Source organism: Prionailurus viverrinus, chromosome B4 (genome assembly GCF_022837055.1).
Source record: "Prionailurus viverrinus isolate Anna chromosome B4, UM_Priviv_1.0, whole genome shotgun sequence".
NCBI lineage: Eukaryota > Metazoa > Chordata > Mammalia > Carnivora > Felidae > Prionailurus > Prionailurus viverrinus.
The window spans coordinates 52,819,026-52,842,033 of NC_062567.1; the positions used below are offsets into that span (position 1 = coordinate 52,819,026).

The window sequence follows — 23,008 nt, forward strand, 5'->3', positions numbered from 1 at the left end:
CCAAAACATCAGGGATCAAAATGACATCTGTTTTCTCAAAAACAACACTGGAATCTAGAAAACACTGGAGAAATGTCTTCAAAATGCTAAAGGAAAAGGATTTCCAAACTAAAAATAAAATCCTACTAAAAATACCAATCAAGTATGAGTAGAATAAAGATAATTTCAGACATTCAAGGTGCCCCAATTTTTAATTTCCTTATACCTTCCTGGGAAGCTATCAGAGAATTGGCACCACCAAGATGAAAACAGTAATCCAAGAAAGAAGATGACACAGGTTTTGTGAATTAGGAGATCCAAAATGGATAAAAGTGAAAGGAATCCCTAGTATGATGGTAAAGGAAGATTCTAGGATAACAACCTTGCATCAGGTAGATATTAGAACATATAAGAAGATTCCAGGACTGGAATTCATTGTTGATACTGCTGAATGCCATTTAAACAACTGGGTAAGATTTTAGAAGTTTTATTACAAAGAGGTACATTTAAAAGGAGAAGAAACAAGACATGTAGTAACTGTCTTGTATTCATACGGGGAACTAGGATCCTGGGGTGAGAGCAGGCTTCCTTCTTATCACTTCTGTTTTCTCAGGGAAGTAGAAAGCAAGGTTAGAACCTGGAAGAGATGGATGAGGAGGAGGTGTTGGGAGTCTGAGCAAGGGGAAGATATGGTACAGTCGTCTGGAAGTGGGCAAGTAAATGGAGTTGAGAAATGCTATGGGATTGCCTATCCATTGGTGGGCAATTCTCGGTGGTATATGAAAGAGCCAGCCGATTGCCATCTCTTTGGATTGTAAACACATCTAACAGGAGGTGACGGCAGCAATAAAGAGCAGAAACTATTCCAATATGAGAAAAAAAAGCCACCAAGCTGAGAGTGTGGGTCATAAGCCTCATGTGGAAGCTTATGAAGAAGAGTGGAGGTCCACACCAGTGGAGAAATGGTAGGAGTAGTCTATAGGAGCAGGGGCCCCATGGCATTGGAGAGGTGGCTTGAAAGAGAGGACGATGACTCAGCCCCTTTGAAGGAGTGTAATTTGAAGAATTTAAAGAATATCTCACAGTTAAAATATCACAAGATAATTTAGCTGTGAGAATTGATTATAAAAGCGTGGAAGGCTACAGAAGCAGAGAACCTGGTAAGGGGTAATCACAATTTATCCTGGAAACAAGTAATTGCCTTTTATCCAGATGGGAAATGGTTAGGGGTTAAAGCTACCACTACAAGCAATTATTTTGCGAGGAGGTGCTTCTGTTTTACATAGCTCCAAAAAACAACTGGAAATAGGAGATATTGTGAATTATGCCTTCATCAAAAAGCTTCCTGTATTAACTTGTAGTGGCCTGTGGTCTTTTTCCTGCTGGTTCATCATGTTTAAGTAGTAATCTTGTGGCTTCCTGTGGTGTTTTTTTAAAACATTTATTGAACATGTATTCTTTTACTGTTTCGTATCTCCTGTTGCAGGAAGAAGCTTTGTGATATAGTGTTATGAAGTCAGAAATCATTCTTTTTTTTTTGCCTTCTCACGAGTTTCACCCAATTATTTCTAAATCAATAAATCCTCCCTTTTCTTTTTAATAAATGGTAAAGTCATTTATGGACCTCGTTGAGTTTTCTCTTGTCGCATATTCATAACTATCTAAGCTGCGATACCAACTATAAACCCCTAGGTGGTGTCTCTCCAAAGACTTCCCAAGAAAAGAGAATCCAAAGCCCTACCTCCAAGCCAGTTCTGCCACTTAATATCTGACCGAAGCACATCACTTAACTTGTCTGTCACAAACGTTCTCACCGAAAAATCAGAGCGGTGTGACTACCTATGTCACTTGCCTCTCCTTCACCAGTTGTATGTACCTAACATTTACACACCACTTGCTATTCTCCCTTTCACATGGCCTCTTCCTCCAAAGAGGTGCCCTTTTCTTTTCTATCTGATCACCTTAATTTCTGAGTAACAGGCAGGTCTTGTATATTTAAAAGAAATTTTACTTCATCCCATATAAGATGCAGTCATATTATTTACCAATGATACAGAAAAGAAGAACACTACCCGTAAAACTAGGACTCAATGTTTTTTCCAATAGTGCTACAGATAGTCCTGTACTAGCCTGTACGTGTTTTGACCTCCATCATGGATTCTAAGGAACTGAAAGATTTTTCCTGCGTTCACTTGCACCCTTTGGCGTGTGACACACAAGATCATTTTACATCCATCTTAGTAACTGCTTCTAATACACTTGCATCTACTTGTGGGTATTTTCTCCCCTCTTATTCTGCTGCTTTATAAGAAAATATAGAATTGCCTCCATGATTTCTCTGAAATAATAATTCACTTACAAATCAAACTGGCACCCTTCTGTTCTGTTTCTATGTCTTTTTTTTAAGTTTACTTATTTATTTTGAGAGAGAGAGAGAGATGAGAAAGCATGAGTGGGGGAGGGGCAGAGAGAGAGGGAGAGAATCCCAAGCAGGTTCCTCACAGTGCAGAGCCCCAGGTGCGGCTGAAATCACGAACCGTGAGATCATGACCTGAGCCAAAGTTGGACACTCAACCGACAGAGCCACCCAGGCGCCCCTCCATGTTTTTTTAAATACAAAATAGAGATATTTTAAATGCCAAACAAACTCTATATATACAGTACTAACAATGCACAGACATCAATGAGATGACAGGATGAGAGCATCTATGACCAAGGTCCTCCTTGCTCAGGTAGCATCAACTATGTTTCAGCTTCTGCCAGGTCAACAGAGGCTATAAAAGGCAGCTCTGCCTCACAAATACTAAAATATAAAAAATTGTACATCTCATAATCAATAAAATATGTAATTGTATTTTGTGGGTATGGTATCCCTTCCTTCTGCCTTTCCCTTCATTAGTACTTAACAATAGTATTTATCAAATATGCCATCTGTCCTGTCAATTTATATTCTGCTTCTGTCCATTATTTATACCACAACTCTGAGTTCTAAGATGCTCTCCTCCTTGGTTGTTGCTATGTGTGCAGATGTGTGTCATTGTGTCATATAGAGAGCCAGATAGGAAAGTTAATAATGGAAACTTAAGTCAAAGTGCATATCATGATTTAGAGATCTAGCCAAACAGTAAAACTCTGATTTAAAAAAAGTCTTTCTAGGAGTGCCTGGGTGGCTTAGTTGGTTAAGTGTCTGACTTTGGCTCAGGTCATAATCCTGCAGTTTGTGGGTTTGAGCCCCACATTGGGCTCTCTGCTATCAGTGTGGAGCCTGCTTCAGAGTCTCTGTATCCCGCACTCTCTGCCCCTCCCCTGTTCACATGCTCTCTCTCTCTCTCAAAAATAAACACTTAACATGCTGACAGCTCGGAGCTTGGAGCCTGCTTCTGATTCTGTGTCTCCCTCTCTCTCTTCTCCTCCCCTCCTTGCACTCTGTCTCTCAAAAAATAAATAAATAAATAGAAATAAACATTAAAAAAAATAATAAACACTTAAAAAAATTAAATCTTAAAAAAATCTTTCTATTGAAAAATTAAAGCGATTTAATAATAGAAACTTAAAGAGACATGTTTTTATAGTTCAAGTTAAGAAGTAAGCATTTTTCAATAAGAATATATAACTGATTTTAACCAATATATAATCAGATACAATTATAATTAATAATTTCCAAAACTATATTCTATTTAACCCACGTAGTTCATATGCTCCAGTAAAATTAATTACAAATATAAATTTAACAATAAAGTAATTTTCACAGAGACTATAGAAATATTCATATACATACTAATAATTATTACTATTTTACCCTTTTTTGGTGAGGTTAATTAGTAAAATTCATTAATAGCTGAAAAATCTTAAATCGCTGAATATATAATCAACTCCATGAAATGGAATTCTTCACAGATGGACCCCCACCGTCTTGTCCAAAGAAGCTCTTAGCACGTATGGAGTTTGGTAAGGTAATTAGCCAGTTTCAGACTTTACATTTAAGGTTGCCTCCCACAATTAAGCTGGGGCACAAATACCTTAACTCTAAGGAAATACCTTTGTGAGTCAAGAGGGTGTTTCTACATTTCAAAGGGGGCATGCAGTCAACAAAAGTGTAGCACTTCCCAGAATTTCAATCTGAATATTCCTAGTAAAGTTACATTTTCAAGTTACATTTTCTGCCCCTAAGTGCCGTTATTCAGAGCACAAATCATGTTGATTCCAGATGAAACAGTGCCTCCACCATTTATACACACACAAATGCATAGGTGTATTAGAAATCTGAAGAGTAAAAGAAGGTGAGAGGGAAGGTCACGGGGAAATAATATCAGGACACATAGTTTCTGAAAAACAATTTATAATTGGTTTTAGACATTTCAGTTCTTTCCTAGACAACGTGCCTAAGGTTCCCAAAGATTTCTCTCCTGCTCCTTACCACCTCTCCTTTTTCTAGCCCTTCTTTATTTCTTTTTCTCCTCTCTTCTGGCTCATCCCAATGGCTCTATCTATACTTTTCTACTACTCATATTCAACTCTGGAATCAATACCACATCCTCCCGAACTCCCAGAAATTAGCAATAAATAGTTTCATACACAACACACTTTCTAAACAAAATTCTGGTGCTGTTAACATTTTTCCTGCCATGCTATATGCAAAGTGGTTAAGTAACTTATCTCAGACCATACGGCCAACGCTGTCTTTCCAGTAATCTGCCTTCAATTTCTCCTTTCCTTCCACTCCAACTGAAACTCACTGACATTCTGCTGATCACCAAAAATATACAACTGAAGTAAATATTAAAAAGAAGGTTGGGAGGGGTACAAATTTTTGGTACAGTGGTCTCAATATGTTGCATGTCAATATAGATCCAGTGTAAAGATTCTTAAACTGCTACTTTTGCTGAGGCACCCCCTAATGTTTCATCACTGGCATGCAACCTATTCTGTCTCCATGGACCTGCATGAAATTGCCAGAAGAATTTAGGCTACTCTAAAATCTATTTACTAATGATGAATTAATGCTTTTAGAGTAACATTTGCTCTGACCTGCTATTTAATGCTAAAGGATTGGAAGATCACAGAGTGGGAGGGAAGGGAGGAAATAAATGGACACTGACATAATAACTACTCTGCCTCAGGGGTTCGGTTCCTGGTGCCATGCTCACTTCCACTGCCCCCAGGAAAATGTTACTAGAAAGACCAGAGAACGTTCTGACTTTCTAAATTGAGCACACAAAATGTGAGGTCCAAGCTAATATCACTTGGATCTGGAGGGACAAGAACACATACACACAAATCGGGGTTTTATTCATATAGTCTGCCCTTCTAACTCACAGGGAGGCTGTGTCATCAAAATGAGTTCTTATTAAGAGAAAATATAAAATAACAAAGCTTGTTTTTATTTTTTTTTTAATTTTTTTTCAACGTTTATTTATTTTTTGGGGGGACAGAGAGATACAGAGCATGAACGGGGGAGGGGCAGAGAGAGAGGGAGACACAGAATCGGAAACAGGCTCCAGGCTCTGAGCCATCAGCCCAGAGCCTGACGCGGGGCTCGAACTCACGGACCGCGAGATCGTGACCTGGCTGAAGTCGGACGCTTAACCGACTGCGCCACCTAGGCGCCCCAACAAAGCTTGTTTTTAAAAATTTTTTAAATGTTTATTTATTCTTGAGAGAGAGACAGAGTGTGAATGGGAGAGGGGCAGAGAGAGAGGAGACACAATCACAGAATCCGTAGCAGACTCCAGGCTCCGAGCCTTCAGCACAGAGCCCAACACAACATGGGCCTCAAACTTAGGAGCCCTGAGATCATGACCTGAGCCGAAGTCGGATGCTTAACTGACTGAGCCATCCAGGCGCCCCACAAAGCCTGTTTTTTTAATGATTCTTTCCTATTATCAACTCTTGCAGCAAATTTTGAAAATGTTGACTTATTCCTTAGAGATTTTCTATGCATATAACTTTATATAAATAAAGCATATACATGTTTATATACTTATTTTTTCACCTAATACTCTAACATGAGCATTTGCTATTTATTAAAATTATTCATGAACTGGATGGTAGATAATTTTGTCAGTCAACTATGTGCACACAGCAAATACTGTTTCTTAAGCAAAGGTAATTTTTTATATAGTTGTAAAATTCCATTACATCCCATTGCCAAAGAAACATTAGGAACTTTGTATAACTGTATAAAAAGCAACTAATTCTTTAAAGAATTAACATTTTTTAAAGTCAGCAAAAAAAATGATTCATGAATGTTATTTCTAAATTTCCTTGCATACTATTCCATCAGTACAAACATATGGTAAGTTACAGAAACACTGGTGAATTTTTGTATGTTTAAAGAGTGTCATTGTTTTCAAATTATCCATAGCATGATATGTATATTTGTATACAGCAGGAGTTTTCCCTTTGTTTTTAGAATGGGTTTGTAGAAAAATAATGAAAAGGCTATTTTAAAATAATTTTTATTTACCACCTTTTCAAAAATTCACTTCAGACATTTCAAAAAAATCTGCATTCGCCTTTTTAATTCCCTCTGCTGTATTTTTTGGTTTTAGGTTATGCTTTTCTGGTTTCCTGTTCTTGTTGCTACTTCTACGGAGATCCTGGGGCTTTAAGTCGATACTGTCATGGGATGAGTCTTGGGGGATCCTCCGGGGGAGCTGAGTTTATTTTGAAAGTTCGAAGGATATAAATTGTTAGGCGTAAGGGAAGATTGTAGCAGATTATATTTTCTAAAGGTGATCATGACAATGTCTTCTATCATACATACTCTTCTAACAATGTGACTTTGATATTCCTGCTAACAAGAGGTGGATCTGTGCTAGGACTCCTCCCCCTTGAACCTGGTGGGCCTGTTATTGCTTCAAACAAGAGTATGATAGAATTGACACTGGGTGTGAGGGAACTAAGAAGCCACTTCTGATGTGAGGTTATAAAAATGTCATGTGCTTCTGGGGGTCTGTGTGGCTCAGTCGGTTAAGTGTCTGACTTCAGCTCAGGTCATGGTCGCACAGTTTGTGAGTTTGAGCCCCTCATCAGGCTCACTGCTGTCAGCACAGAGCCTACTTTGAATCCTCTGTCTCCCTCTCTTTCTGCCCCTCCCCCCCAAAATAAATAAACATTTAAAAATAAATTTAAATTTAAATTTAGGGGCGCCTGGGTGGCTCAGCCGGTTGGGCAGCCAACTACAGCTCAGGTCATGATCTCGAGGTCTGTGAGTTCGAGCCCCGCATCAGGCTATGTGCTGACAGCTCAGAGCCTGGAGCTTGCTTCCGTTTCTGTGTCTCCTTCTCTCTCTGCCCTTTCCCTGCTTGCTCTCTGTCTCTGTCTCTCTCTCTCTCTCTCTCTCTCTCTCAAAAATAATAAACATTAAAAAATTTTTTTTTTAATTTAAATTTAAAAAATGCCACGCGTTTCCACTTTGTTCTCTTTGGATACTAGCTTTGGGGGAAGCCAGCTACCATGTAAACAGTCCATCTGTCCTGAGGCTGTCATGCTGTGAGGGAGTCCAAATTAGCCCATGAAGAGAGGCCCCATAGTGAGCCCTAAGACTATAGGGAGAAAGAGAGATGTCCCAGCTGCTCCCCAATCCTTTGCCATTTCAACTCCAGCCACTGGGTGAGAGGCCATGAGCCAGATCTGCACAGCCTAGTCCTTCCCAAACTCCTGACCCACAGAAACTGTGAAACACACTGAAAATGATTGTTGCTGTTTAAGCTATGAAAAGTGATGCGTTATTGTGCAGTAAAACTGAAACAAGAGTTTTAAAACACTTCAACTCTGATCTCACGTTCCCAATTTATGTGATGTTATTTTCCAGTACTTTTGTTGTATCTTTTGTTTTGACACCATCAACCAAAATTGTATGCAAAGACAATGTATAATTATTATTTTATGCACATGATGTTTGTTTAGATTCGTTCATATGCTTACCAATTTCTTTGCATACCAGCTTTTTCTTCTGAAGGAACATTCTTTTTTTCCTGAGATACATTCTTTAGAATTTCTTTTAGTGAAAGTATACTGGTGATAAATACTCTCCTTGTCTGTTTTTCAGAAAATGCTTTTTTTCTTTTGAAAAATAATTTGCTGAGTACTCATCTCTATGTTGATCGTTTCTCCTTTCAGTGCTTTGAAGGTACTTTTCCAGTGCTTTCTCCCTTCCATTTTTACTATTTGAGGACGTTTGCTTTTTAATTGATTACCATTCTTTTACAGGTTATCTGTCTTTTCTACCTGGCAGCTTTTTACAGTTTCTTGTTACCTTTAGTTCAGTTTTACTAAAATGGTCTAGGTTTGCATTTTTTAAAAAAGTTAATTGACTGTGTTTGATGCTTCGTGTTTCCTGTATTTATGGATTACATTATTTTTTAATTCTAAAAAAGTCTCAATCTTTACCTCTATTTTATAATTCCACAGCTCTAATGTAGTCCCTTCTCATTCTATTCTCCACATTTGGTTATCCTGCCTCCATATTTTCTCCATCCTAGACTCTAGCTCACCAATTCTCCTTCAGCTATGTCTAATCTGATGTGTATTCATTTCAACAATCATACTTTTCATTTTTAAATGTTCTACTTGGCTCTTGTTCAGGGTTACGTAGTTAATTTTGATATTCTCTTATTGGCTTATTCCTTTTGTTCTATAAAAATTTCATTCTTAGTTATATACTGCATTCGACAATTCCAGTATATTCTCAGGCATTTGTATCTGTAATTTGTCATTTGCTCTTTGCCTCTGAGGACTCTCAATTTTAATGGCCTGTGTGCATTTCAGTGTTTGCTACATGAGCTTATATTTATTTGAAAGTGATATATGGGAATTCCAAGAGTTTTCTTCCAGAAGAAATATGTGCTTCTGTTGGAAGCTAGGGGCTGCTAAGGACATGGGATCACATTAAATCCCTTAACAGGGCTTTAATGTGGGACACACAGGAGCATAGTAGGTCCTGGGCTTGATCTCCAGCTCTCAGTATTGAGATAAGAATTTTATATCTCATAATTAGTTTTAGTTCCCTCATTTTCTATTTTGTGGGGTTTTGTTTGTTTGGGGAGAGGTGTGCAGATACCCTTGGAGAGTCCCTAAATTTGATGAACCCAATAATACATTTGAAAATGTTTTATCCAAGAACAAAATGTATTCCATCAGGAGAGTCCTCCCGAATAGCTATGGTGGATATCAGCCAGAACAGCTTCTACCGGACACAGTTTTATTACCTCATTTGTATCTCTCACCATCGTCAAGACAATTTTATTCTCACTTGACAGATGGGAGGTTAAGGAACTAACGTTACATAGCCAGCAAGTAGAAGCACTCGTCAGTACTGCCACCAGCATTTGAACACAAATCGGTTGAAAGCCAAACTTGTGTTCCTCGCCATTATGTATGTAATATTGCCTCCCAGACACAAACTTCATAAAGATCTCTACCCTTTTAGAAGCATCTCTGCTCTGTCTTCTACTCTCTCTAGTTCCAGTTTTAGTATCTGCTTTTTAATGCTCTTCTATCATGACAGACGTTAGACTGCCAAGCCTTGATGCAAACACTGATAAGCTGCTCTGAGTTTGGAGAGAAAAGAAAAAAGAAGTCATCCGGCAGAACAGATATGGAAGTTTCAGGAACACAATCTGAGACATGAGTCATATAGAATTTTAAAGAGAAACTGCTATAATCTTCTTTAGAGCAAAGTTATTTATGCTCAAATTATTTTTTAAAAGTACAGAAATAAAACAAGAATTGTTCTCCCTGCTAATATTGCTACACTCCCAATTGTTTTTAGCAAAAGCAGAGGCAATAACCATTGGATGAAGTCTCTTCCACTTGTATGGAAAGAGATTACCCAGGCTTTATATGATATTAAGAACCTCACAATAAATATTGGGGTCTCATATCAAGTCCTCCTAATGAATTAAAAGTTAAGCATGTACAAATTTTAAAAAGCTAATTCCACCATTCACTTATACTCCATTTGTTCTAAAGATTTTATTTCCTAATTCATGTCAACTTTTTTTTTAAATTTTTTTTTTCAACGTTTATTTATTTTTGGGACAGAGAGAGACAGAGCATGAATGGGGGAGGGGCAGAGAGAGAGGGAGACACAGAATCGGAAACAGGCTCCAGGCTCTGAGCCATCAGCCCAGAGCCCGACGCGGGGCTCGAACTCACGAACAGTGAGATCGTGACCTGGCTGAAGTCGGACGCTTAACCGACTGCGCCACCCAGGCGCCCCCCATGTCAACTTTTTTTAAAAAAGAGTAAATAAGTCTTCCCAGTTAAGTATTCCACTAATACTATTTTGAAATATCTGTTACTAAAAAAATTCATCTCCTCATCTTAAGATCATAAATATTTTAACCGACACCAAAACAAAATATTTTCTTTAAAAAAAGCTTATTTATTTTGAGAGAGAGAAAGAGAGAGAGAGAGCCAGGGAGGAGGAGAGAGAGAGAGGGAGGGAGAGAATCCCAAGCAGGCTCCTTTAGCCTGTTGTTAGTACAGAGCCCAATGCAGGGCTCAATCTCACCAACCATGAAATCATGACCTCCACAGAAATCTAGAGTCAGACACTTAACCAACTGAGCCACCCAGGTGTCCCCCCAAAATCTCTTTTTATAAGATAAATCAAACCACATTCAAATTTGATTTGTAAAATTTGGTTTCACGAGATTTTTAAAATATATTCATTCATTCCACAAACATTTACTCTGCATGTCTTGAATGCTAAACAACATGCGAGGGTCTAAAGAGCAAGGTGAAAATTCTTGACTCCAAGCTGCTCACACCTGTACTACCGCCTCTCATATGCCTACCTGGAAACACACACACACTCAGGATCCTGATGCTCTTTGTTGGTGGCTGCAAATAATCATTTCCCAAGTTAGAGCTTCAAAGTTTACAAATGAATTCTTAATGTCATAATAGGACAATCAATTAAGTTCCAGTTTTTATGTAAAATAATCATTTTCCCAAATACATACTGAACTCCTGTTGCAGGTAAATGGCTAATTGAGTTTTCAACTCTACTGAAAAAATTGTATTGAAACAAGCTTTGAGAAGTCTCATCTCTATTTTTACATCACGTTACTGTAGAATGACTCAGGCTAGGCCAAGTAAATTTTAAATATTTGTGAGTAATGGAAACTATGGAAAATCTGATAGAAAAAAATATGTGCACATACATGAAAGTTTTGTATAAATTTCAGAAGGGGTTCAGGGAACCCCTAAAACTCTTCAACAGACCATTCAATAGGATCATGGGAATATCTGCTGACTGTCAGCAACTCCAGGATGGGAACTTCAGCCATGTGTCATTCAAGTTAGATAGTATTTGTTGAATGAACACCCTGGCAGCATTGTTCTTGTGAAGCTTGCATTTTTATCTCCTCTTCCCCTGTGAATTTCCAAGTTCCACTTCCACATATATCCTTTCCTAAAACTTATTTGCTCGAGACAAATCCGACAGCCTAGGCAACAATCTTTTTTCCAGGCTCTACTTTCATAATTCTCCCTTCTCCACTTCACAAAAGGCACACCTCCTATCACCCAAATATTACAATAATGCATTGTCTCAGAGGGTAAAAACCACTCAGGCAGGCAAACAAAGAAACATTTCCAAGATACAGTTTCTGAGGGAGTGTCCCTTGAGAAAGAACAAAAAGATCCTTATAAGAAATACAAAGAAGCTATACTTCATCTTATCCAGAGAATAAACTACTGGCAATCCCCATACCTTACTTCTATGTTGAGTAATTAGAATTCAGAAGTAAGATGATTATATGGGTTACATTTTAACACCTACTTGAATTAAAAGGTGGTCAGCCTTTTTCCTACAGAAAGGCAACTTGACTTCTGAATTACTTCAACAAAGAACACTGACTTTGTTAGAAGGGCAGGTAACATCCAAAGAGCTGTATCTGCATTTCTGAGACTTTGGCAATATATATTTAAAGCATATGCACAATATAGAATACACTGAAAGTGCATACTTGGTGAAATATAACCTTATGCCAAACAATTAGACAACTTAAAAATGATCAAGGAAACAATGATGGATTTTTAAAATACTTTTAAAGGATATTTAAACAAAACTATTTGAGGCCCAAGGAATTAGAAGCAGTATGTTGATGAAGGGGTAACCCCATGAACAGATCCTTGCTGTCATCTACCTACAAAACTCAGCAAAGAAAGGAAGCAAACAATAGCAGTGAATTTGAACATCCAATACACTCTGCTGCCATATTAGAACAACCTCTCTTCTCTGAGCCCATAACAAAGCACTCAGAAGGTAAGCGTGACTTCCTGCAAAGCCCTCTCTAACCTCGCGTCTCAACTGTCCTAACTAATCTCTTTGTTCTGGGTGCAGTCAAGAAGAATGCACTTTATATCCACTGAACAACAATTTGTGAAGAAGTCAGATCTCATGTTATGCATTCTTACCACACACACACACACACACACACACACACACAACAGAAGCCCAAGGAAACTTTTGGAGGTGATAGATATGTTTAGTACCTTGAGTGTGGTAGTAAGTATCATTAGTGTATGCATATGCCCAAAATCATCAAATTATATACATTAACCATGTGTTATACCTGCAATTATACCTCAATAAAACTGTTTTTTAAAAGATAAGAATGCGCTCTAAACAATATATCCTAACAAAGGCTATAGCAGAGTTCCTTGCTGAGAATTTCTTTTAAAGAAATCAATAATGCTATCTTCTCTAACCTTATTTTTGCTACCATAATTATGTGTCCTCCTATACATATATTTATTTTATTGAAATACAATAAAAGTATTGTTATAAAAATAAATATTCACATGGATTGAATTTCTTAAATATGAAAAATGAAACTATAAATGCACTAGAAAATACAAGATAATATTTTTTTATGGAGGGGATGTGGATAAGGAGGATCATCCAAAGAAAGATTTAAAAATAAAGCCATAAAGGAAAAGGAAATTTCATTGCATAAAACATGGTAAATTTTGAAAGGACATAAGTTAAAAGATCTATGATATGCTAGAAGGAAATATTTGCTACATATATGGCAAACATATCTATAATATAAATAGTTAATATCTATCATACAAACCATTCCTATAAATCAACAGGAAAATATTTTTTAAAAGAAAAATCACACAAAACGAGCAAAAAATACAAGCAGGCAATTCACAGAGGAAATACTAATAATCAATACCCACTCAGCCTTTGCTGTATTCAGAAAAATGCATATTAAGTAAAAAGTAATATATCATCTCCCAACTAACAAACTGCCAAAAACTTAAAAGATGAATAGTACATAATGTCGTTTTTAGTATTGGGAAACAGGTAGTCTTATCATTTACAAAAGAGAAAGTAAATGGTACATTTTAGAAGGGTGATTTCACAGTATCTGTCAAAATTAAAAATTGTTGGGTTGTATTTCTAAAGATCTATTGTGTGAGAATGCTTACTGTTAAACCCAAACAAGCAGGTGCAGCATTGCTTATAAAGTGACACACAGGTGCTAGTCACTTGGATAGGACTCCTTTAGATTACAACTGACTGAGCCCACAACATCTGGGTATTTCAGTCCTAATTGCTAGTTATCTGTATGGGAGAATATGAGGCAATGTTGGATTCCTCTTTTCACAGGGATTGAGTCATTCTCTATAATGAATAATCCTTGGAGAAACAGCCCATAGTGTACTGACCGGCTTCATCAACTAGAGACCAACCCACCGAAGCTTCCACAGCAGCTGTCAAGATCTCTAGAATTGATTTGGGAGCAAGAATTTTCCATCTGAGTTCCTAAATCTGATTGATTGTAACATAGTATAAGATCATCGCATGATTAAAAATTCCTGTGCATTCTAACAATATTATTATGTTCATGCATACATGTACAGTAGGTTGGTCATTTTTTGTTTTTATTCTTTAACAAAACCAATATTAACTCAGTTCACCAATCAATGCCAATCAACGAGTTGGGACAAAAGCCAAGAAGTTGGAGAGTAGTAGGAATGAGTAAGCAGGCTATTGCTTCTTTTGAGCAAAACAATGAATTTTCATGTTATTTTTACCACCTCTAAAGGAAAGAAACGGAGTCCCAGAAGAAGCATAAAATAGTGTTTAGATTCCCATAATCCTCCTTAGTTTATTTACAATTCTCTCCTTCATTTTTCCTGCCTGTCCAGATGGGTTTCGTCTTTATTTCTCAAACTGAATTATGTTCACTGTCTTTAAGATGTTAAATACTTCAAAGGCCTTCCTCTTTAGTTCCTCACAAACAAAAGTCATAAACTCTTACCTTTGCCGAATTATGCTGGGGTTAGCTGTCACTAAATGACTTTTGGATCCAACATCTTTAGTGTATTCGCTTGACAAAGGAGGAAGATTGCATCTAGAGAAACAAAAACATTTTAGAATGATTTACAAACTTTTAAATCAAGTCTGTTTTCATGACAAATGGGAATTTTACTAGGTCTAGCTCAGTTCAAAAATAATCATTTTTATCACCTCTCCCTTTTAATAGTCATTAGATGACTAACTATAACCATCTCCAAAGTGCAATCATAAAAACTAGTCCTGTTTAGAAGAAAGAAAATGTCAGCTAGAGAGTTAAGTGATCTATTAAAAAAGAGACATTAACTATTCCATTCAAAATATTTTTGAGGCGGTAGGACAGGACGTATTAGGCTTGAAACTGGAACTCAAGAGGGTGTGGTACATTAAGGACACAGGACTACAGTGTTCTCTGTATACCCCAAAACCTCAAGACACAGGTAAGAATTGTATTTGCTTCTTTTCTTTTGTTTTTCTTTCTTTTCCCAAATTCTAAATTTTACAATGTACATTCAGAGCAAACTCTGCCATCTAAATCAATATATGCCCAATGCATGTGTTGACTACTGGTGAACACATAGTGATTTGTTATCTAAAGAAATGCACTGATTCTCCACTGTCCCAGTTCAGCCAAGGGAAAGAGTACAGGTGATGGTTTCCTGGTGACAAAAATAACTCCCCTCCCTCACCACACACACACACACACACACACACACACACACACACACACACCACCCCAGCAGCGCCGGCTGCTTTCCTTGGCCACAATGTCTTATGAATGTTTACAATGGAAAATATGGCAACTGCATATCCAAATTCCATGGCTTTCTACCAGGGGAACATTAGGCAAGTTAATTCATCTGTCTGGCCTCAGTTTCCCCATTACACAAAATGAGGATAATGGCTTTTCCTTTCTAATGAGGCTGTTCTAAGGATTACAGTAAAAAATGTGTAAGAAGTCCCTAGCTTGATACCTCACACATAGTAAAAACTAAAAAATATCATGTATCAGAAGTATATATACATATAACTAAATATATACATATTATTTATGAAGACCCTAAATGAATCTGTACTTTACATTAGGTTTTCTTTTATTACTCTGTCCTACTTTCTCCTCTCCACCCATAGCTCTAACTTGACTCCTACCACATCAGGGCATGTCTAACTTGTCACTATTTCAACAAACTAAAACTTCATGTGTTTGTAGTGAACAAGAGCTCTGCCATTCCCCCAACTACTAAATTTGCCCTACAAATTTCCCCAAAGCATGGAATTGTCCATGCACCCACTCAGCTGATCAGCTCAAGTTCCTTGATGTTATCTTGTGTTTGCTCTGTGACTCCTACCACATCAGGGCATCCTGGGTGGAACTTGTCTCAGTTGATTTGGAATGTTCCTTTCATCTGCTCTGCAGTAATGAGATATTGGGTTTTCAGGCAGCTACCCACAGATTAATTGGTCAGGCAGCTGGTGACTTTTGCTGAGTGCCCACTGAGAACAAACACAATGGTCACTGTAAGCGGGTGAAGGGGAAGCCAAGTCACAGGGCCTCCTCTTGAGATGTCTAGAGCCTAGTGGTCACACCATATCTCGTGTGGTTTCTGAGAACCCTTGTGGGGGAATGAGCTTAAGCATTACCAACCAGGCTCATCCGGCAATGGTGCTATGATCTTGAGATTTAACTGACCTTTGCAAAGATGAAGGTGATTTCAAGGATAAAACATAAGCTAAAATTTGGGCATTTATCTCGTAAGGAAGATTTGATCTTGATAACATTTTAGAATCAAACATGTTACAGAAAAACTGTAACCTCTGAATACCGCTGGGGAGTTCAGCCAACTTGTTTTGACATTATTAATGACACATAGCAGTATTTAATTCCAGTAGGTTGACCCATGGCTCCTATGTCTGGGTTCCTTTATACCTTCTGTCACATAGTAAAAGCTCAAGAAAAACTCCCGGATACTGATTGTCAAATCCTACAACACAGGAAACTTAATTGCTTTAATTGCTTAAAACAATTAAGACAACCTTTTAACATATGCATTTCTGGAAAATAATGACACTGTATTTTGGTGTAAGTATCTGCCTTAAGTTCTTCTGGGTAAACTTTCTCTTCAAGTGCAAATGTCTGTGGCACTTCCTTATAGCTCTTTTCTTAGAAAAAGCACACTGTAACTTTAGCTCCTCAATTCCTAAATTGATAATTACATAGATTTACAAAGAAGGCATATTTAATACAAATTGTTTCTAATAAGGCTTAATTGTGTAAAAGTGTTTCAAAATTTGTATTATTGTTTGTTGGCACAATTAACAGATATTAATGGCTAATGTGTCTTGGTAACCGTGCTCATGATCCTGAAAGATTGATCACAGAATTGATGAGAAATGAATATTCTTTGAATTGGGGAGGAAAGTGGTTGGGTTTGGTGAAGAGGAATCTTTAAACAGAAAAAAATCATAAAAGTACTTTTAAAATGTCATACATATCATTCATCATCAGGGAAATACAAATCAAGGGGTGCCTGGGTGGCGCAGTCGGTTAAGCGTCCGACTTCAACCAGGTCCCGATCTCGCGGTCCGTGAGTTCGAGCCCCGCGTTGGGCTCTAGGCTGAGGGCTCAGAGCCTGGAGCCTGTTTCCGATTCTGTGTCTCCCTCTCTCTCTGCCCCTCCCCCGTTCATGCTCTGTCTCTCTCTGTCCCAAAATAAATAAACGTTGAAAAAAAATTTAAAAAGAAAAAAAAAAAGAAATACAAATCAAAACTACAATGAGATATCACCTGACACCTGTGAGAATGGCTAAAATCAACAACACAAGAAATAACAGGTGTTGGCGAGGATGAGGAAAAAGGGGAACCCTCTTGCACTGTTTGTAGGAATGCAAACTGGTACAGTCACTCTGGAAAACAATATGGAGTTACCTTAAAAAGTTAAAAATTGAACTACCCTATCATCCAGCAATTCAACTGCAAGGTACTTACTCAAAGAATACAAACACACTAATTCAAAGGGATACACCCTGATGTTTGTTATGCATTATCTACAACAATAGCCAAACTATGAAAACAACCCAAGTGTCCATCAACTGATGATCAGATAAAGAAGTGGTAATCATATACATAATGGAATATTACTCAGCCATAAAAAAGAATGAAATCTTGCCATTTGCAGTGATGAGGATGAAGCTAAAGAGTATTGTGCTGATGAAATAAGTCAGTCAAATAAAGAGAAATACCATATGATTTCACTCATATGTGGAATTTAGGAAACAAAACAATTGAGCATAGGGGGAAAAGAGAGAGACGCAAACCAGGAAACAGACTCTTAACTACATCGAACAAACCGATGGTTACTAGAGGAGAAGTGTGTGTGGGAATGGGCTGAATAGGCCATGGGGATTAAGGAAGGCACTTGTTGTGATGAGCACCAGGTATTGTGAGGAAGTATTGGATCACTATATTGTACACCTGAAACTAGTATTATAATGTATGCTAACTAACTGGAGTTTAAATAAGAACTTTAAAAAATGTTATACATAATTAAGTATGCAAAGTACACATTTGAGCCTAATTCCAAGGTACCAAAATTATGTTACCCTCACTTGTATCTCTGAGCCACCCAAATCATCTCCAAGATGCAATTACCATTACCTCTGGCTTCCAGACCTTCCAGATAAATTTTATTCAACAATATTATTTTTTAAGTGTTGTATTGGGTTATAGAGCAAACATTTACTTTGTAAAACAAGAAATAGGGGTGCCTGGGTGGCTCAGTCGGTTAAGCGTCCAACTTGGGCTCAGGTCATGATCTCGTGGTCCGTGAGTTCGATCCCCGCGTCGGGCTCTGTGCTGACTGCTCAGAGCCTGGAGCCTGTTTCAGATTCTGTGTCTCCCTCTCTCTCTGCCCCTCCCCCGCTCATGCTCTGTCTCTCTCTGTCTCAAAAATAAATAAACGTTTAAAAAAATTTTAAAAAAAAGAAAAACAAGAAATAAATTTTTAGCATTAGAAAATGTACTTGAAGAGGGCACTTGTGATAAGCACTGGGTGATACATAAATAAAGAATAACTAAATTCTACTCCTGAATCCAATATTACACTATATGTTAACTAACCAGAATTTAAATTCAAACGTTAAAAAGTAACAAATAAAGTAAAATTTTAAAAATGCACTTGAAAATACCTAAGCGAAGAAAAGTGTGATATTGTTATATCCTAATACTGAAAAAACACTTTGAAGTAATGTGGTATATCCCTGTGTGCAGGTAAGGCTGTTTTTGGATCTGTTCTCTCACTGTAACTGTCCCTGCACCCTATAGTCTAATACCAGACATACTACATGCTTTCTAATCATATGTACTCACTAAATATTTAATTTTGAATGTATGATACTACCTCAATTTTCTCAGGGTGCCCAAAAATTGTGCATGAAGCAACCATTTCTAAGTAGATCCATAAATGGTCAAATAAGAATAATTTATAAACAGATTGTCAACCTTTAATTACTCTCATATTATAAACCATAAATGAGGCTTTTAAAGAATTTAAGTGCATTATGAAAATGGCCATATTCTTTGCAGGTGTTCAAGACGGTGGCATAGGAAGACCCCATACTCATCTCCTCCCCTGGGCACACCAATTGCTATAGCATTATAGCAATTATAGAGCATATCCCTAAGGAGAAAAGTACTTGAGCCCCAGATCATGCACCCCAACCCCTGGGACCTGCATCAGAGAGACGAGGCCCCAAAATGTCTGGCTTTGAAAACCAGCATGGCTTATACCCAGAAGACCCAAAGGACTATAGGAAACTAAGACTCCCATCTTAAAAGGGCTCGTGCACTGACTCATTTACCCTGGGAATCAGCACGAAAATGGCAAGTTGAAAAGCACATTGACCATATGCGAATGAAATGCACGGGCTAATCTTAAAGCATCTGCCAGAAGTGCAAGGGTCTGTTGGAACTCTCTCCAGGAATGGAGGTGATTCCACGGGTTATTTTTGCACTCTCCTACCTTGCCGGCACCACTTTCCCTGAACTGGTGCTCCAATTCCCTCCTTTGATATAAAATTCCAAACTTAGCAGGCATGAATCCTATTGTTCCTCTGCCCTGCCAAAGCTTGTGGAAGAACATGCTCCAGTCTGGCACTGTCTTGTAGACCCGTGTCTCCAAAGTCAGCAGCTGCATGCAGGACACACAAAGGATGCCCCTCAAACACCTGGCTCTGGGCCAAGGGGAACTTGTGTATCTGGGCCCCACAGGTCTTAAACAATTAGAGAAACAGTTCCTGGCAGGCAACCAACCCCAGGTCACTGAACAGACAGCAAACTAAAACAGATCCCCATCTTCCTGTAACCATTCTTTGAAGACCGGGACACATAACTGTTTGACATAATACATAGACACAAACACAGAGTGTCAAGCAAAATGAGGAAAAGAGGTATATTCTTCAGTTGAAAGAACAAGATAAAACCCCAGAACAAAATCTTAATGAAATGGAGATAAGTAATTTACCTGATAGAGTTCAAAGTAATGATCACAAAGATGCTCACCAATCTCAGGAGAGTGGATGAACACAGAAAGAATTTCAACAAACAGATATAAAATATACGAAAGTACCAAACAGGGGCACCTGGGTGGCTCAGTCAGTTAAGCATCTGACTCTTGATATTGGCTCAGGTCATGATCTCACCATCTGTTGGACTGAGCCCCATGTCCGGGCTCTGCGCTGGCAGCATGGAACCTGCTTGGGATTCACTCTCTCCCTCTCTCTCTGCCCCTGCCCCACTTGCTCTCTCTCTCTCTCTCTCTCTCTCTCTCTCTATCTCTCTCACAAAATAAATAAACATTTAAAAAATTTTAAAAAAGAAAATACCAAACAGAAATCATAGAGTAGAAAAATACAATAACTGAACTGAAAAATACACTAGAGGGTTTCAACAGCAGAGTAGATGAAATATAAGAAAGTATCAGTCATCTGGAAGGCAGGACATTGGAACTCACCCAAACAAAGCAGCAAAAAGAAAAAAAGAAAAAAAGAACTTTGAAGTGAAGATAGTTTAAGAACCTCTGGTACAACATCAAGTAGATCAACATTTGCATAATATGGGGGATACCAGGAGGAGAAGAGAAAGGGACAGAAAATTTACTTGAAGAAATGATTACTGAAAACTTCCCTAACCTGGGGAATGAAATAGACATTCAGATTTAGAAAGTCCAGAGAGTTAAAAAAAAAAAAAAGATACATCTAGAGACCCACACGAGGACACATTATAGTTAAAATGTCAAAAGTTAGGAGTGCTGGGTGGCTCAGTCAGTTAAGCACCCAACTCTTGATTTTGGCTCAGGTCATGATCTCATGGTTTGTGGGATCGAGCCTTGTGTTGGGCTCTATGCTAACAGAGCAGAGCCTGCTTGGGATTCCCTCTCTCTCTCTTCCTGTGTCCTTTCCCTGGTCTCTCTCTCTCTCTTTCTCTCTCTCTCTCTTTCAAAATAAATAAATAAACGTTTAAAAAATATCAAAGTTAAAGATAGAATCTTAAGGCAGCAAGAGAAAAACAACTTAATATATATAAAGGAAACCCTCTTAAGACTATATTCAGACTTTCAGCAGAAACCTTGCAGATCAGAAGGAAATGGCATGATATATTCTAGGTATGGAAAGCAAAAAACTGCCAATCAAGAAGACTGTACCTGGCAAGGTTATCCTTCAATTGAAGGAGAGATAGAGGGCTTTCCAGACAAGCAAAAACTAAAGGAACACCACCAAACTGGCCTTACAAGAAACATTAAAGGAACTTCTTTAGGGCACCTGTATGGCTCAGTTAAGTGTCTGACGTTGGCTCAGGTCATGATCTCATGGTTCATGGGTTCGATCCCCACCTCAGGCTCTGTGCTGACAGCTCAGAGCCTGGAGCCTGCTTCGGATTCTGTGTCTCCCTCTCTCTCTGCTCCTCCCCTGCTCATGCCCTGTATCTCTGTGTCTCTCAAAAATGAATAAACATTAAAAAAAATTTAAGGAACTTCTTTAAACTGAAGAGAAAGGGCACTTATTAATAACAAGAAAACATATGAAAGTGAAATTTTCATTGGTAAAGGCAAATATATAATAAAGGTAATGGACTAACCATTTACAAAGTTACCATGAAGGTTAAAATATAAAACGAGTAAAAATAATTATAATTACAATAATTAAAGGATACACAAAATAAAATGATGTAAAACATGACATCAAAAACAAAACACGGACAGAGGACTAAAAATGTATGGCTTTAGTATGTATTCAAACTTAACTTGCTATCAACTTAAAATAGACTAGTCTGAATATATAGGCTGATATATGTAAGCCTCATGGTAGCCACAAAGCAAAAACTTACAGTAGATATACAAAAGATAATAAGAATGGAATTGGAACATAACACTGAAGAAAGGTATCAAACCATATGGGGGAGAGTACAAAAGAAGAAACAAAGAGGAACTAGAAAAAGCCAGAAAACAATGAAGTAAATGACAAAAGTACATACCTACCTATAATTAGTTTAAATATAAGTGGACTAAATTCTCCAATCAAAAGACATAGAGTGTCCATCAATGGATGAAAGGATAGCGACGCCTGGGTGCTCAGTTGGTTAAGCATCTGACTCTTGATCTTGGCTCAAGTGATGATCTCACAGTTTGTGGGATCTGCGCTGACAACATGGAGCCTGCTTGAGATTCTCTCTCTCCCTCTCTCTCTCTGCCCCTTCCCTGTTCTCTCTCGCTCTCTGTCTCTCCCTCTCTCACAAAAATAAGTACATAAAAACTTTAAAAAATGGATGAAAGGATAAAGATGATGAGGTATATACATACAATGGAATACTAATCAGTTATAAAAAAGAATGAAATCTTGCCATTTGTCACAACACAGATAGACCTTGAGAGTATTACCATAAGTGAACTAAGTCACAGAGAAAGACAAATGCTTTGTGATTTCACTTATATGTGGAATCAAAAACACAAAACAAACAAAACAAAACAAAATTCATAGATGGAGAAAACAGATTGGTGTTATTAGAGGGGACAGGGATGGGAGTGGGAGAAATGGGAACAGGGGGTCAGGAAATACAAATCTCCAGTCAGAAAATAAATAAGTCATGGGAGTAACATAGAGCATGATGACTATAGTCAATAATTACCCTATTGCATATTATGTAATTTTATATGGTAATGGGGAAATGAGACTTATTGTGGTGATTGTTTCAGCGCATACAAATAACAAATCATTATGTTGTACACCTAAAACTAATGTTAATTATAGTTCAATTTAAAAAAAGAAAATGGTGCTATTCTTGAAATTAAATAAAAGGCACATGCACACATCACTCTAACTCTTTGAATTCTTAGTCCTCACCTCTCCCATTACTCTATGAACATTATGCTTAATACTGGGCTATGCACCCTAACCACAAACACTCATTAATTCTGAATTTGAATACAGCAATGTTGATGGCCTATAATGCAGTCTTAGTCTTGTTTATTTACAGTAAATAAATATAGATAACCTCCTAAAATGCTTAGGTCTAGTCTTCAACACGTTAAGTTTAAAATATGCATCTTCCTAAATGTAGTGACACACACATATACACACTTAGGAATAATATAAAAATACATTTATTTTACTGCCTCCTGCCAGATTATACTAAGGCCTCTTGAAATCACTT

General features: G+C 37.7%; 1 protein-coding gene across 1 annotated transcript in view; it reads right to left on the reverse strand.

Moving 5' to 3' along the window:
• Nucleotides 1–23,008, reverse strand: part of ST8SIA1 (ST8 alpha-N-acetyl-neuraminide alpha-2,8-sialyltransferase 1) — a 150,825-nt gene that overhangs the window by 38,601 nt on the left and 89,216 nt on the right. Inside the window, exon 4 of the mRNA XM_047868417.1 lies at nucleotides 14,271–14,363. Coding sequence (XP_047724373.1) covers nucleotides 14,271–14,363 — 93 coding nt within the window. The remainder of the gene's footprint in view (nucleotides 1–14,270; nucleotides 14,364–23,008) is intronic.